We start from the raw sequence: 16,666 nt of genomic DNA on the forward strand, positions 1-16,666 counted from the left end.
GACCACTTCTTCAGTATTTGAAGATAGTATTTTAGACCTACCTCAGGCCATTACATTCTAGTTTTTTTTCCTGGGCATGCACTAGAGTAAAAAGAACTACTGAAAGGAAAAAAACCCAAACCTATGCTAATTCAACATTTACATAGTTACTGTAAGAAATCACTTTCTTGGAATCATAAAAAAGTTTTTGCAAGTATGCTGCAGTGGAGCTGCTAAAAACATGTGCTGTGTATCTCTCACTTGCAAAGGCACTAAGTTCAGAATTCTGTAATTAGGGTGGTTTGCCACCTGTCAGCACCAAGAGATCCTCACTTCAGCTATCTACTTAAACTAGCGTTATACCAAAGTAGCCAGTCCACAGTCCACAAGGTGGTATTATAATGGTGAAAAAAAGGAAGTCACAGGAATTGGGAATGCAGGAAATCCTAGGTTCTAGTTCCAAGGTATGCGCTTTACATAACCTCTGATAGAGGAATGAGAGTCTAAACATGCATTCATAGGAAGTGAAAATAAAAATAAAGCGTGCATGTAGAAAACTACAGCAGCAAGGTTAAGAGACGTTCATAAACACCTAAAAATACTATTTCAGGGAATATATGGAAAACAATGTAAAAAAGCAAAAGTTAGCTTTCAGCAGTCACAGCTGAAGAGGTTTCCAACACATCTTCAGCTTTTAACACTGAGCTTCCATCAGCATCTGGTTTCACTTGGGGTTTCTTGCAGACACCATCTCCAAGTTTGTATTTGTCATATCTGAACAAAAATGACAGAATCTAGCTAACAAAAAGGCAAGAGCCAACATGAAACATGTCTCTGCTTTAGATTGGTTTACTTACAAATCCAGCAAAAATATGGCAACTTCAGCATGTGAGAACACATTCAGTGTTTCTCTAAGGGACATCCACCGTTCTATTTGTTCTTTGACTGTGCCCTTCTTCTCTCCTGACTTTCTCCTTTTTTTTTTTAAAGGGAACATACAGTGGGTCTACCAGGCCTTCTTGATGGTGGCGAAGGTAATGATGAAGCAGATGATTATGATGATGGCATTGCAAGCTTTAAAATGAGAGACAACTAAATTATGCATAGTTAATGCTTTGTAAGACAACTTGTTTCGGAATAATAAAGTTCTAAATGACAATCAAATACAGAAAGTATGGATCAGAATTATAATTAGCGTTTCACATTTAGTCTGCAGATCAGTGCACCTACCTCTCTTCAAAGTCAGGGGAAGCTATACATGCGCATTTATCTGTTTAAGCTACGTGGCTTAACATCTAGCACAAATAATAGAGGTATAAACTACCAGTTTCATATATAAATTAACTACTGCTGCTGCTTTTCACCATTTACCTGTCAAAAAAGGGAATGGCAGACAGGAAGTCTGCGCAGTTTGCATGTGACAGGCACACCGCAAGGCGAGGGGTGCTTGCCCTCTGTTAGATTTAACTGTGCTGGCGCCACTCCCGACGCCCCCAGCCCGGCCCCGGCCTCTCGCAACTGCACGGTGAGGCGGCCCTCCCCAGCTCCGACGGGTGGGACCCCCGAAGGGGCCCGGGCCCCGCTGAGGCGGCGGCGCAGGGGCCACGCCCTCCCGCCGCGGCTACGGGCCCGACGGTTCCCCGCGCCCTCCGGCAGGCCAGGCCGGCCGCCGCCTCCCCGCCCGCCTCGCTTCAGCAGGAGATGCCCCCCCGGGAGGAAAGCCTTTCCACTGGAGCAAGCGACGGAAGCCATTTTGCCGCCGGCGGCTTGCGGGGCCTGGCCAGGGCCCGTTCCGAAGCATTACGCGGGACCGCCGGCGCTCGGCCCCCCGCGGGAGGGGGCTGGGGTGGGCGGGAAGCCGGGCCCCGCCCGCCGCCCGCGCGTTAGCCGCGGCTCACCGCGGGCCGCTGACCCGGAAGCGCTCCAGCCCGCCCGGCCCGGTGCGGCGCGGCGGGGCCGGCTGCGGAGGTGGAAGATGGCCGAGTCGCCGGAGGAGGTGGCGGTGCTGGTGCAGCGGGTGGTGAAGGACATTCGCAATGCCTTCCAGCGGAACCCCCGCATGTGAGTGGGGCGGGGGACACGGCGGTCGGGGCCGGGCCGGGGCGGGAACGCTGCCCGCCCTCAGTCCCGAGCGCGCTCCTCGGCCCGTGGCGGCCCCGCGCCCTCGCCTCCGGGTGGGCGGGCGGCGGCCGCGGCGGGGGCGCCTGTCAGGGCTGGTGCCAGGCCCAAGGTCAGGCCGTGAGGCGCCGCGGGGACCCGTCGGCTTTTCCCACCCGGCGCAGGGGCTTCGGCGCGGCACCTCCCCGGGGCGTGCCAGCCAGCGGCCCGGCCGGCGCCAGGCGGTTTCTCCGACACCAGTGCTTGACGGGTCGCTGGTGCCGCACGGCTTCTGTGCTCGCCGGCCGCCTCGTCTTCTGGATAACGCCACGTACCCGTTCGGGAGTTGGAGTAACTCCTGGGCGCCGGCGCGGCTGCGGCAGCGCCCCTGCTGCGGGTGAGCCGTGCGGCCGCTCGTCAGCCGGGCGGCAGCGGCGGCTTCGTCGGTTAGAAGTACTCCGTTATGGAAACCAGCGAGGGCTCTGAAACCTGGAAGTGATTGATTTCTTTTTAAAGAGAAGTTCTTGAACGAGCCCTCCTTGAGTCGGATGTTTGGCATTGTTCGTCTCGCAACTGGTTGAGACGGGGCAGCCCGTTGGGGGCGGTGGGCCAGGCGCGGCCCCGCTGCAGGCCACGGTGTCCCTGTGTGCCCAGGCAGAGCGGTAGCGCTGCTGGAAGCAGAGCTCAGGGTTGAAGCCTACTGAACTGCACCCTCGTACAAACAGTGCTGTTTGATAAATGCCACCTTCAAATCTGTATCTGTAAATAAAGAGCCGGGTGCTTTTTATTGTGTGTTGTTTCGAAGGAGACAAACAATAACTGTAAACACAAACTACAGTTACTGCTGTTTTGAGAGAATCGGGTTTATCTAACATTCTGGGGGTCAGATGGCCTGTGTTTTGTTTTCAGTTCCACTGCTGACCGGCTCTGAGACCCTGATTTAGGTACTTCCCATATTTCTGTTTCCTTCCCTGTCCGTTATTGTTTTAAGACACGGACTGTTTAGGGAAGTATCTTTATGTCTATTTATGTAAACTCCGTATTGGCTATGGCAAATGAGTAAGCACATAATGGATAACAACCTCCTAGTGTAAGTGCGGTATGTTTCCGTTGGTCGGAAACACTGCAGTCTCTAAGGTGGTGGCCTATTAATCTGTTTCCAGAAAATGTATGCCAAGCAACTGCATAGGAAAATTTTATGGGCTCTTAATTTATTCCTTTGCTTAAAAGAGGATTAGAATGAGTACCCTCATGTTTCTATAAATGTAGTAAGCAATTTGGGTGGGTGGCCAGGTTTTAAAATACAGCATATGGATGCTCTCTAAAAAAGAACTGTTTTGCCCTGAAGCTTCATTTTTAGTTTGTGAGACATAATGTGCTGTAAACAGCCAGTATTTGTGAATGAACGTTCTGATTCTTCTTACCTCCTACTCCTTTGCCAGAATTGTTTATTGGTAGCAAACTTTGAGCTTGTATTTTTGAAAAATATGCTGCTGTTGCCATTTTCTTTCATAGATGCAGTCTCAGAGATGAAAGTAGGCTACGAGAGTTGTGTGCTTTGAGACTGATGCAATGTGTCATGCTTCAAGTGATGAAGCATGAGCTAGTGCTAGTTTACCCCCTTAAGCAGAAAAAGCGGCTGTTCTGTCTGCTAGGTTCAACTGCTGCACAGGTTGAAGAAGCTCTGTAGTATCTGCAGACTTCATGACAGCACAGCTAACATCTCCCACTAAGGTCTGGCTGCTTCCACTCTGTATTTTAAGAATGTGACCTAGTGTGGAATCCTGCAAATGCAGAGGTAATTCATGCAGTTTTTGGAATGTGACTTTGGTGCTTGTTTTGAGGGAAGTAAATTTTAAACCGTGAAATAACTCCTAAAATTCAAGAGACACTATCAGAAAACTGGGGAATCTAGGGAGAGAAATTAAATCTTACTTTCATAGTTGGTGGTTCTTCTGATACTGACAAAGAGCAGACCTCAGTTGGTGTCTTCTTCAGTATTGTGAGCAGCTTGCACCTGCCACTTGACCTAAATGTAGGCATCCTCCATCCTGCAGTGAGTTTGGGCAATCTTGTCACATGAACAGGCATGTTCTGTCACATGGCTGGGGTATTTTGCACAAGATGAAGAGTACTTCAGTCACTTCACAAGCACTAACTCAGTGGTGCCTGCATGTGAGTCCTGCTGCAGAAGCTTTCTTTAGATACGTGATGGAGCAGAGGGTGCAGGTGTTTTCAGGCAGTGTCTTCTGGGCTGAGAGACTTGCCCTGTCACTTACTCCTCCTGCAGATCAGAGGGGCCTTCAGGAGCAGAAATAGGTGGTGGCTTGAATTACTGTTTTGGCTGTGAGACAGGCACCCCACCTTATATAAATCTGCCCTCCTGACATTTTGCATTGTGAATTCTGTTTCTTTGTGGGAACTAAATGCAACATATGATTTCTGAACACCACGGATTATTAAAAACAATACTGAAGTGCTGGAGGCAACATTTCCACCAAATGAGAAGTCCGGGTTTGATCATAGCAAAAACTGAGTAGTTACTAGATAAATCATTTTTTGCATTGCACTGTATCTTGGTGAATTTCATTATGGAGTGGTCTAGTCCTCTGCTAGTTTCAGATAACTGAGCATGTTCTGAAGTTGGGGTGTTTCAGGCTGACTGATCAACTCTGTGCAAACCCTACCTGTCTGTCATTTTGGCATGTTTAAAGCAGTGTTGTGTAACTTAGCTCACCTGAATCAGACTTCTTGTATTTGGTAGGAGGTGAAGGTGTGGACGTATATACATCCTTATAAGCAACAGCTGATAAATTCTTGTGGTAATTCATGAAGTTAATTGGCAGAGCTGTGCTTGACAGAATATTAATTTTCATTCTTTAATTTTGTTTTGCAGTGACATAAGGTTTCAGAATAGCAGGGACTCCCATAATTAATGGTTTTAGCATATCATAATTTACAATTGCCGATACAGGGGCATCAATAGGACAGCACTCATGCATTGCCTGGATACACTTTGTATCTGACATCACAAGCAATCTCTTATTTCCTGCCTGAGGTCTGAGGATCTCCTTCCTCAGCAGCAATTTTTTCCGCTATATAGGCGTTGATGGAGAAGTCGTGCATAATGGAAAGTATAGAGTAATGTTGCTTTCTGTCCAAATGAATGTGGAATGCTTGCCAACTTCTGTTTGTTTTTAAGAAGGTGTTAAAGCTGCTCTTCCAACATCCCTACACACTGGAGAAAGCTGAGGAAAAAATAGCATATGCTATGGCCCTTTGAAACTAAGAGCTAACTTTCTTCTGCTTTGTTTGCTGGTATGAATTTTTGTTGCCATCAAGACTTTTTAAAAGGCTTGATTAAAGCCTCTCGTACACTGTTGCTGTTTAATCGGACTGGCCCCTGTGTCTCAGATCTTGCCCCTGTTCAAGAGGCTGCCTTGCACAGGAGAAGGAAAAATGGGACATAGGGAAACATGGACATTGCTGTCTGTGATTTTCTTTTGTGTGATTTTTGGTTTCAGAGCACCTGGTCAGCCTGCTGCAGAGCACATCTGGGAAGCTTTGGGTTTGACAGGTGCCTGTACTGGTTGTGTTTCGTTTCCTTTGCAGTAGCAGCTGTTACAGCTCCATTGCATCTCCATCACAAAACCAGGGGTACTTGTTTAATTCAGCTGAGTAAAACTGCTTAGGTGATAATTGAAAAATAAAAAACCAGGGACCTTCCTCATTCAGGATCTTTGGGAAAATCTAACAAAACTTGGACCTTCCTCATTCAGGATCTTTGGGAAAATCTAACAAAACTTTTCCAGTTAAGGTGAGAAGAACCAGGATCACCAAAAGGAATCTTCCTACAGAGCATTTAAAGGATTTCGAGTTCATTCTTGCTCATCTAATCATGGCTATTACTTCCAGAGTTTTCAGCAAGTCTTAAAATATTTGTTTTCTATCACTAGAGCACTGGAGAACTAATACAAAATGTTTGTAGTGGCTCTTAACTCAAACCCACTTTTATATTGTGTCTGAATAAATTGTACAGAGGTAAAATACATCAACTTTTTTTGCTTAAGAAATCTTTATCCATGCCTTAAGACATATTTGAATCATTTATTTGCCAAGTTAATATACTAATGAGTTTTGCAGACAATGGCTTTCTGAAAATGCATTTTATTGTACCTGCAGTCTGGCAAGAATCAGGAAGTCTAATTGAGGATAAGGAGTACAGCTTTCAGTGAAAATGGGGAAAAAGATGATGGACTGACTTGGTAGGAAGCACTGCTAGTCTGTGCTATTGAGAAAAATAATTAACATCTACTGGAAATATGTGTAATTATATTTATTTTCTGTTTAAGAGATGAGATTGGATTAATACCCTGCCCTGAAGCCAGATATAACCGGAGCCCTATTGTCCTCGTAGAAAACAAGCTTGGTGTGGAGAGCTGGTGTGTCAAGTTTCTTTTGCCATATGTCCACAATAAACTTCTCCTCTACAGACAAAGAAAACAGTGGCTGAACAAAGATGGTAAGTTACCTAGTTGGAGAATAGTATTTTGTGTGATTCATAGTGCATATGTTTTATTTACCATAGAATCATTTAGGTTGGAAAAACCCCCTTAAGATCATTGGCCCAACAATAAAGCTAACAAAAATACCTCCAGGAATGGTGATCAACCACGTCCCTGGGCAGCCTATTCCAATGCTTGACAGCCCTTTCAGTGAAGAAGTTTTTCCTGATTCCAATCTAAACTTCCCCTGGTGGAACCTGAGGCCACTTCCTCTCATCCTATCGCTTGTTACTTGGGAAAAGAGACTAACACCCATCTGCCTACAACCTTCTTCCAAGAAGTTGTGGAGAATGATAAATAGGCTAAACCACCGCCGTTCCCTCAGCCGCTCCCCACCAGCCTTGTGCCCCAAACCCTGCACCAGCCTCGCTGCCCGCTCTGGCCACGCTGCAGCACCTCAGCGTCCCTCTTGCAGCGAGGGGCCCAAACCTGAACACAGCGTTCGAGGTGCGGCCTCACCAGTGCCCAGTACAGGGGGACCATCGCTGCCCTGGTCCTGCTGGCCACACCGTGTCTGGTACCAGCCAGGGTGCTGCTGGCCGCCTCGGCCACCTGGGCACACTGCTGGCTCCTGCCCAGCCGGCTGTGGACCAGCACCCCCAGGCCCTTTCCCACCAGGCCCTTTCCAGCCGCTCTGCCCCAGCCTGTAGCGCTGTGTGGGGCTGCTGTGACACAAGGGCAGGACCCGGCACTGAGCCCTGTTGAACCTCACAGGAATGGCCTCGGCCCATCGCTCTGGCCTGCCCAGGTCCCTCTGCACAGCCTGACTGCCCTCCAGCAGGTCAACGCTCCCCGTCCCTACTCAGCGTCATCTGCAAACTTACTAGGGTGCATTCAGTCCCCTTATCCAGACCATTTACCTTTTTTGACACTACACTGGCTCATCTTAAAGCCTGTTTAACCTGTTCTGAAAGAACTGGGTGTTACTAGTGGGGAGGGCAGGCTCTGGATTGTGCATTTTGGCAACCTGATGTTGTAGGGTTGCTTAGCTGAAAATGTAAGTCCTTTCTTTTGCCCAAGCTGGAAGGGTTAGAGAGGTATGACTTAATTCAATGAGTGATTTAGGGAAGTGTTGTTAATCTTTACCAAAGAAATTTTGTCTTGCTTTCCTGAGTCAGAAGGAAAAATCTGGTAGTGTGTGGATTGGAAGTGAGAAACATATGTATTGTATTTCAAACATAGAGGCATCAGTAATACAAGTCTGTACAGCTTGGCAATTGCAAAGCTGTATTTCCTTTTTCATCTGTCTGGTTTTTAGTTTTTTTTACTCTCATCAGAAATATTTTATCTTGTCTTTTTTTTTTTAAAGAATTATAAACAGATGTGACATGGGAGATACTTGACTGCTTATGAAGTGTCTTGTTCAGAGTAAGAATGAAAAAGAGTAGTTTAAGAAACTAGTTTTGTTTCTTGTTAATCGTTTCAGTTTTGCTTGGGAGTTAATTCTGCATTCAAAAGAGTAGTTTAAGAAAGTGTGTTTTCATGTGTTGTTGTTTATGGCTGAGCTGTTGCTTGTCTGCATTTTATTTTACCTAACAGATTTTGATTTTTATGGGTGTCCCAACAGAGGGTTGATGTCATGTCATTACATGATTATCTAGGAAAACTTCTTGTGGACTTTGTAAATTATACATTGCCCTTTTGGATTTTTTGTTTTCACATCATTTATTTTCTTGAATATTCTTTCTCATTACAGTCATCTTTACAAGACTTTTCTTTCTAGGGGATGTGTATTTCTAACATAACTTCCATTTCTTATTGGTCTCAGTCGTTTACGGCTGGACCTAGTAAGACCTCGATCTTTCTGATAGCTGCCATCAAGTTGCTGTGATACATTCAGTTTTGATGGAAACCAGTGATTGTGATCTGGTTGCAAATTCAGAATTTATAATGCAGATGATTATGAAATTCAAGAAAAAGAGCTTTAATACAAGGAATATAAATAATGTTGGCTCTGACATGTAGCCAGAAACAAATTTTAGCATTTTAGGAGATGAATGTGCTAGCACAGGCAGCCTTAGGAAGACCGGTGGTTCTCACTGTGGTGTTTTTGCAGATCTGAAGTAGGAGTTTGTGAGGTGTATTTTGATTATGGTGCAGATCTTTTGCAGGGAGACTTTTCATTTTGGTCTCAAGCGTGACAGAGAAGTCATCCCCTAGAAATGCAAACAAAAACTTGTTGCTTTTAAGTCGAAATACAGACCACTGAGATTTTTATCACTTTTGGATTGGGAGGCTGGAGATCACTGATAGCTGTTGGCTAAAGGACAGCTGGGTGCTAATGTGCTGGTACCCTGCTCCATTTACACCAGTCCAGGTGCTTTGCTGGTGGTGACACTGTGGCACATGCCTATTCCACCGAGATGGTATGGTGAATTGACTGCTTGAAGAGTGTCTCTGCTTCCTTCCCGGGCAAAGCCTTGCAGAACCCTTCCTCTCAAAATGCAGATCATAAAAGTGTTGGTAAATACTGATGGCATGAAGTTTAGATTATTGCCTGTTTGTTGAGACTTGTTTGGTTGGTTTTCTTCTGAAAAATGAAACTCCATTCTCCTTTGTTTCTTCAATTACAAGAGCCAGTTTAAAAGGTGTGAGAAGAGGCGATCTATTGTGTTTTCATATTTCATGAGGTTTTGTGTCACTACTGTAAAACACAATCAGGACCTCCATGTTAATAAGCTGTTTGTAAAGCAAGGTATAGCTTATAGAGTTTAGTATGTTTTACCATAGAGTTTCACATATGATAGGAAATTCAAGCAGAAACTGAACTGTAGTAGTGGAGGGAAGGAAGGTGGAAATCTTTGCCAGGTGGACATAGAGAACTGTAAGGCATACTCTTATCAAGAGATGTTACGCTTTATGTATGTTTGAAATATTCTCAAGGATTTTCCAGCAGATTCCTTTTCGTAGACAAAAGTGTGTGCTTGGAATTTGACAGGTAGTTGTTTTCTTCTGAATCTAGTGAAAGGATAGATTTGTTTATTACTGCTGCAGTACTCAATTGCATATTCTATTGATGCTTGTAATAAACAGTGATTGCAAAAGTAGTCTCGTGTTACTGCTTCTGTGTTGTTCAATTTACTGTAATCCATCTTAAATAGAACAGAGAAGAAGAACAGGGTGCTGATTCAAGCGTCTGCTTTCAGATGTGGTGTCTGGTATTTTTCAGGCAGGATCCTGGAAGAAGGGAGTGCTTTATAGTCAGTCATTGATAGCTTACTGTGGCAGATATTTAATATAGTTATGGCTTCTTTTGGATACTTGGAATCCAGAATAGTGACTACTTTTCTTCTGGCTATTGTTCCAGTTTAGAAATCCTCATTTTACAATATGTTTTTTATCCTTTCTTCAACATTTTTTTTTATTTATGCATGCATATTATTTGCGTTATCACAATATGGTTTTCTGAAATCACTACAAACTTCTCTTTTAATGCAAAGTACTGTTTTGCGTACTCCCAGAATATCCTTACTTCCTATAAATCTGTGTTTCCATTTTTACAACACTCTTCTGAAAAGCACATCTTAGTGTGATATGCTTACAAAAATAAAAATCTGGATACAATCGTATTTAAAAAGAAAATGAGCTGAAAACATATTGTGGTATTTGTCCTTTTGCAGCAGGAGACTTTCATGTAGGAAAGGACAGCTATGTTGTGAGTACCTATGATGCTACAGTTTGCTTAAAATGTATCCTGCAGAAAGTAGTTTTACATTGTAAATAAAAGATGTTGGGGTTTGTTATTGACGTAGGGGGAACTAGCTGGCCGCTACTGTCTATTGTGTGCCAGATCTGTCATGAGACTTTCTATGGAAAAGTATTTTCAGCAGTTACTAAAATTGTGGTGTTTGACATCTCTGGCTCAGAATCCACACTTCATGAAATCTTCATTACTTGTTGTACAGAGCATCAAAAAACATTGACATGAAAGAATTGGGTATTGCTTTGAGATTTTCTTTTTGACTGCCTCTTTCCTTTGATATTCAGGATACAGTGAACCTCTGTCACAGGGAAAATGGACAAAATGTTAGACAAATTTCTGTTTAAGTTGGGCTCAGTCTGGTGCTGTTCCAGACCTTTGACGTTACCAGAGTAGTTATGTTAACTGGAAATCATGACTTAGTAGGATAAACAAATGGTATTGTTCTAAGTGGAGTCATGTAGACTATGGAAACTGTTTCTAAAAAGTGTTCAGAAGTCTGAACTAGGCTGTAATAAGGTTTTGCTTAATGTGTCTTGACTACCACAGCATGGTTGTACCATAGTAATTGTACGTTATATATATAATATATATCTTATGACTATAATATATATTAGTTTATAATATATTTATTAGTAATAAGTGGTAGGTTATAATAAGTGGTATTACCTCTAATAAGTGGTAATAACTAGTAATTACTAAAACCTAAATTACTCAAAATTACTGTATTTAGAAAATAAACACTCAAAAGTTCATAATATTTTGTGACTTAACTTGGAACTGCCTTAAATCCTGTTCTTTGTTGCAGCATTTTAGGGCATCTGCTTTTCTTATCCTGCAGTGCACAGCTTCATTTACCTTTCCCTCCTTTAGCAAATACCTTTCCTATCTGTTACAAATAAAAAAAGTCTGTGGACGTCTCCTTTATTGTACAGTCCTGTTGCATGGATACATGGTTGAGCATTGGAGCCTTTAGATGCAGCCCACTGACCTCTGGCAAAGTGATAAGCAGCTGAAAATAAAGGTCACCGTGGGAAATGTCAGTCAATCTAGACTTGATGCACTGAACTCCTCATAGTATGTTTCAAAAATTATATTAAGCCAGCAGTTTGCCAGCAGTCTAGATTAAATGTAGCTCAAAGCAAGTTTAAAATGCACGTTACTTTTCTGTTTAGGGGAGCAGCTAGTATTAAAGGTTTTTTGGGTTTGGTGGGGTTTTTTTTGGTGGTTGATTGTTCGCTTTTGTAAATAATCACCAGCTGGAGAGAAAGTTGCTGGATGGGGTAAAAGTGCAATTAACCACATAGAGGTACTTAGCCTTGCGTTGTGATGGCAACAAAGCTTGTAATTCCTGAGCCTGGGTTGTTTTTTTTTTCCTTTTTTGCCTTGAAGAAACTCATTTGCTGGTAGCTACTGTGAATTTGATTTAAAGAAGACTTATGTTATCTTGGTAGAGTTTTTATTAACTCTTGGTCTATTGCATTTTTAAAGGCAATTTGTGTGTATTGTTTATGAAATAAGGTAATAATAGCAGAATAACCAGAGCATTTGGTTATATATATTCGTGATATGTAAAATAGAGAGATTTTAAAAATATAGAATAACTATTAGTATTTAGAGAAGGTTAAATGGAAAATCTACATGAAACAATGTCAGCTCATAATTTTAACTATAGATCTGTATAAAACGGTGTTTTGTTAAATGTTGCCAGTGAAGTTTTTGGATTGTAAAATGGAAACAGTAGCCAGCATAACAAGTAGTAGGTACTTAATTTCAGGTATGTGAGTAATCCTGGATATTTCAACTGGGCAATTCATCTACCTAAAATTAATTAGGTGTTGAAGTACTTTGCTGGTTGAGGGATTGGGAGTGTCAAAGAAAAAGGCCTGTATGTTCAGGCAGCAAATTAGGAAGTAGCTTACGCATATGAGAAATACTCATTCTCTGGCAACACATTGGAGTTTAAAAGGAAATCTTCATTGAAGGAAAAAATCCCCCAAACCTTGGCTAAAACTCATGAAAATAAAAAGTTAAGTTAGTTCCTTGAGGTAACTTTTAAAATATCACCATAACAGCTTAGTGCAAACACAGTGCACTGAATAATATTTCCCCCCCCACTGTATTACATGATGGCATAACATGTTCCTCCTAAGTTGGAACATCATGGAAAACATAAAATCACTTTGTTGGACAAAAGTGAAAGAGTAGCCATACAGTAGGATACAAAGGTATGCTACTTTTTGACCTGCATAAGTATTAATTTATTTCGGTCTTGGTTCAAAAAATATGTGAAGCCATGTTTCTTTGCATTTTGAATTAATATGTTCCATTATTGTTGTATTTCGTCAGTGACTTAAAAATTTCATTTTACAGTCATATTAACTGCACTAAACAGGGATCTAGTTCCTGAGGTACTCTCTTTTTCCTTATCCTTTTTTTTCCTTTAATTAATAAAGCGCCTGTTATTTGTGGGACATAATCTGGAGTACAAGCTGTTTAGTATGTTAAATGCAGGGTGATCTTGTGAATGAATGGTTTAGGTCACTTAAAGATTCACCGTCAAAGCTGTTAGTGAAAATAGTTTTAATATGAATTTGTGGGAGTGCAACTTCACGAAGTTCAGTGGCAGCGTTCACTGTTACTTACTACATGGTTGAAGCATACAAATTAAAATTAAGCTGGAATGATTTACACAGACACTAAAAATGTAAAAGGGTAAGGGAGACCCTCCTGCCAAGTCACAAAGTTCAGAGTAGGCCTCCTTGTTTTCTAAATTCCTGATATAGCTTCGGTGCGGCTAGGTCCAGGCTTAGTCTCAACTTGGTCTTCTAATGGAAGAAATACGAAGAGTAAGGAAGTCCTTCTGTTGAGTCACAAGGTTCAGAGTGGACACCCTTGCTTTCTAAACTCCTAATAGAGATTAGCTGTGGCTAGGTCCAATCTTAGTTTCAGACTTCAACAAAGGTTTCTATCTAAAGGATGTCTAAGGTTTATTCACAGTTTTAGGGTGGATCACAAGATTTGAGTAGCACTTAATCATTGACTAATTTAATATTACAAAGTGAATCAATAGGATTTACTTCAGAACAGCAGTGATTTAACTATTGATATGATATTACTCTACTTGCTATGGGGTATCTAATTAATTCTAATTCTGCTTGCTATGACGTGCCTAATTCGTGCACACAAACACAAAGGAATAGATGCATAGGGATACATAGAAAGTTACATACCTGTTAAAAGTTTCCCTTGAGTTCAGTGAAATACTTCTGTCAAATGCCTTTGCACCTTTGCGTTTCTCACTGGGTGAAGTGTTGAGCCTTGAGAAGCTGAAAATTCACCCCAGGCCCTGTTGTCAGCTTTTGGTGGCGATCCTCCTGACTTCACAGATGTGAGCATTCACGAGCTCTGAGCAGCATCCTGCTCACAAGGAGGTGCTGGTTGCAGCCTATTGTAGTCCAGGAGAGTTCAGAGGGTTTAACTTAGGACTACTCTTTATAATTTAGTGAAATGATTTGCTGTAGTAATTTGTAAATTTCTGCCCAGGCTGTAACCTGAGTCAGTAGTTTTTTACATATTCCAGTAACAACAGTGCTGTTCCACTCGGGCTGTGATCTGGGTCAGGAATGTTCCAGGGCTGTCAGGCAATAACTGATGGTCCCCATTCTCATTCCTTGCCTTGGCCAGGTAACAGGAGTTCTGGTACAGACAGTGCCATTCCACACCTTAGCCTTGCCAGAGTTGCTGGTATGGTCAACGGGTGCTTAACGGCCTGACTTACTACACAAATGTCAAGGCCTAACGGGGGAGCAGCCTAGGGGAGGGGTGCAATGCAGCACTGCAGTTGATTAGATGAGAATGTAGCCAGATTTTCTTGGCAGTAAAAGCCTGGATATGCATTCAGTTTTGAAGCAAGTTTCTTCTTATTCAGTTGCAAAATTACCATGTAAATTTAAGAACTGATTGCAGGACAGGTTAACTGATGTGATGCTGTGTCTCCTGAGAGTAGAGTTCAAGGGAGCCAACACAGTGACAATCCTTAATTTCTCATGCGTAAGTGGAGGTACTTCATGAATCCACGCTGTTACCCTGGTGGGAGCCAAAACTGCTCAAATGGTGGAGTGGAGTGCAAAGGGAAAGGGAAAGACTAGGTTACAGTGAAATTACTATTCCATTCTCAAGAACTGTATACCTCAGTTTTGTTTTTACAACATTGCTAAAAAGAAGTGTAATAGGTAAATCTACAGTCTGCAGTGCTTAAATGCAGGGATGCAAACAAACGTTCTGTTTTTATTTCTAGTAGTGGATTAGTCTTAAAACCTTAGTCTAAAGCAAGTCTGTCACTTCAGAATGTTTTTAAAGTGTTTTCTGTGCGGTTAAGTAGTGGAGTTATTTTGTGATCCTAATTCATGTTAAGGTGTTTCATTTTCCTAGCTACAGATTTTTTTATAGTATGTGTATCTTTTGTAATAATGTATATGGCAGCTATCTGCAGCTGAGACTTGTACTGAAATAGTGTGGTATATTTTTAATGGTAGTGTTTTATTTAAAAAATGTTGGATTTTCTTTGAAGAATTCTCAGTTTGATGTATACAGTTTGTCTGCAATTTAAATCGTTAAATACTGAAGGTTTCTCTTTAATGTGTGTCCCTCACTGAGGGCATACTGTGTGTTTGATCATAGCAGTATAGACAGAGGTCAGAAATGGCCGGCTGCAGACTTCTTAGATGCAGGTTGTTAGTCAGACAGAAGTCCATGATTTTAAATAATGAAAAGGGAGTATATGGCAGATGTTGCTCCCTCATAAATTAAGCTAGCATTTCTTCTGGAATGAGACAGAGCAGTGTTTTGCAGAGGCAGGCATCCATAGGTACAACAGCTCACAGAGCAGAGACTTTGAGGAAGGACAGGGAGTAAGGCAGTGCAGAGAAAACACTGTTGTGTGCTTGTCATTACTAATCTTTGTCTCTTATTCAATTGTTTTAGAGCTAATAGATATCACGTGTACCCTGCTGCTGCTGAATCCTGACTTCACCACTGCTTGGAATGTGAGGTAGGTTGCGCTCTGGGAATGACCTCAGAAAGACCTGGGCCTTATAAACGAGTCAGCTGTAAGCTTTAAGTGCTGATTAGTGAGTGACATAAGAACTTTCAGCTAAGGAGTGCTGAAAGAACACTGAAAATCTCTTCTATCTTGTATATCTTGCAGATAGTTTGAGCTTGAGACTGGCTTTATTTCTTTTTTCTGTAGTGCAGGCTAAAGATTACACTGCTGCATGTGAAGTCACATGTTTGGCTCAAGGTTTTTTTGGGATATAAATCCCATTGAACTGCCACTTCTGTCAGTTAAGGAAGGCTATTTGTAACCTTTACATGGGCTTATCCAGTTGAGCACTCTGTGATTCAGCGAAAAGATATCTGCTGTCTGTCTTCACTGTTTTCTTTTTACCCCTCTTTGAGTATTATACGTGAGTCCTTTAGAGATAACAGTTCAATTTGCTGCCATTACTGATGCAGCTGGATCAAAGCTGAGTAGCCCTCAATAGATACACTGCAAGAGAAGTGGAGGATGGTGGCTATCCTTTGTTATGGACACAATCTCACCCACCCTGCTCCTTTCATGTTCCTGTTTGAATTAGTCTGCCTTCACCATTGGTCATGCTGCAGCACCTGCACAGGAGTCGTTATGGAGGAGGAGCAGGAATTTACCTCCTTCCTCTTCATGGATCCCAGAAGCAACAGTTCATTACAACCCTGTCATCTGTTAATTTTTGTGTAAATCTCTGAGGTGAGAAAATCTTACCTTTCTGCTGCCTAGGTAAGACTGAAGACAGTCTTAAAGGAATAATTTTATAAGGGCTGACAGAATATTATATGTTAGTGTCTGGGAGGGTTCTCATTAAAAATAGGACTTTTGTAGTTAAGATGTGTTATTGCAGTAGGAAAAATTAACAAGATGACCTAGAAAGATGATGGCTGCAGGTAGCTGTCAGCCCTAGATAAGATTCAGCACTTTTTTTTTTTTTTTTACCCTTTTCTTTCTTCTTTTACTGGTGATGTAGTTCTGATTGATTCTGCTGTGATCTGAATCTTCCTAGCATCTCAGGCCTAAGAAAGGGGAATTAAAGTGAAAGTGAAGGGCTTACTGTCATGAAAGTGTGTGGGTTTGAGTAGTTTTCAAGTGATAAAATCCAGTTAGGAGCATGTATAAGTACTGAAACTACTACAGTAATGTAATCTTGTGATACTTAAAACTAAGGTTTTTGTTTTAGGTTTTGTGGAAACTTTTCTTAATGCAAATGCATTCATCCTTATCAGTCTGGCT

The 16,666-nt window shown here is 42.2% G+C and overlaps 1 protein-coding gene across 1 annotated transcript in view; it reads left to right on the top strand.

The window, feature by feature from the left end:
• The first annotated feature begins 1,332 nt into the window (after nucleotides 1-1,332).
• The window catches only part of PTAR1 (protein prenyltransferase alpha subunit repeat containing 1), a 38,909-nt gene continuing 23,575 nt past the window's right edge, over nucleotides 1,333-16,666 (top strand). The window contains exons 1-3 of the mRNA XM_080371702.1: nucleotides 1,333-2,040; nucleotides 6,429-6,598; nucleotides 15,328-15,394. Of these exons, the coding sequence (XP_080227828.1) occupies nucleotides 1,955-2,040; nucleotides 6,429-6,598; nucleotides 15,328-15,394 (323 nt within the window). The 5' untranslated portion in view covers nucleotides 1,333-1,954. The remainder of the gene's footprint in view (nucleotides 2,041-6,428; nucleotides 6,599-15,327; nucleotides 15,395-16,666) is intronic.

Source organism: Falco punctatus (genome assembly GCF_963210335.1).
Source record: "Falco punctatus genome assembly, chromosome: Z".
NCBI lineage: Eukaryota > Metazoa > Chordata > Aves > Falconiformes > Falconidae > Falco > Falco punctatus.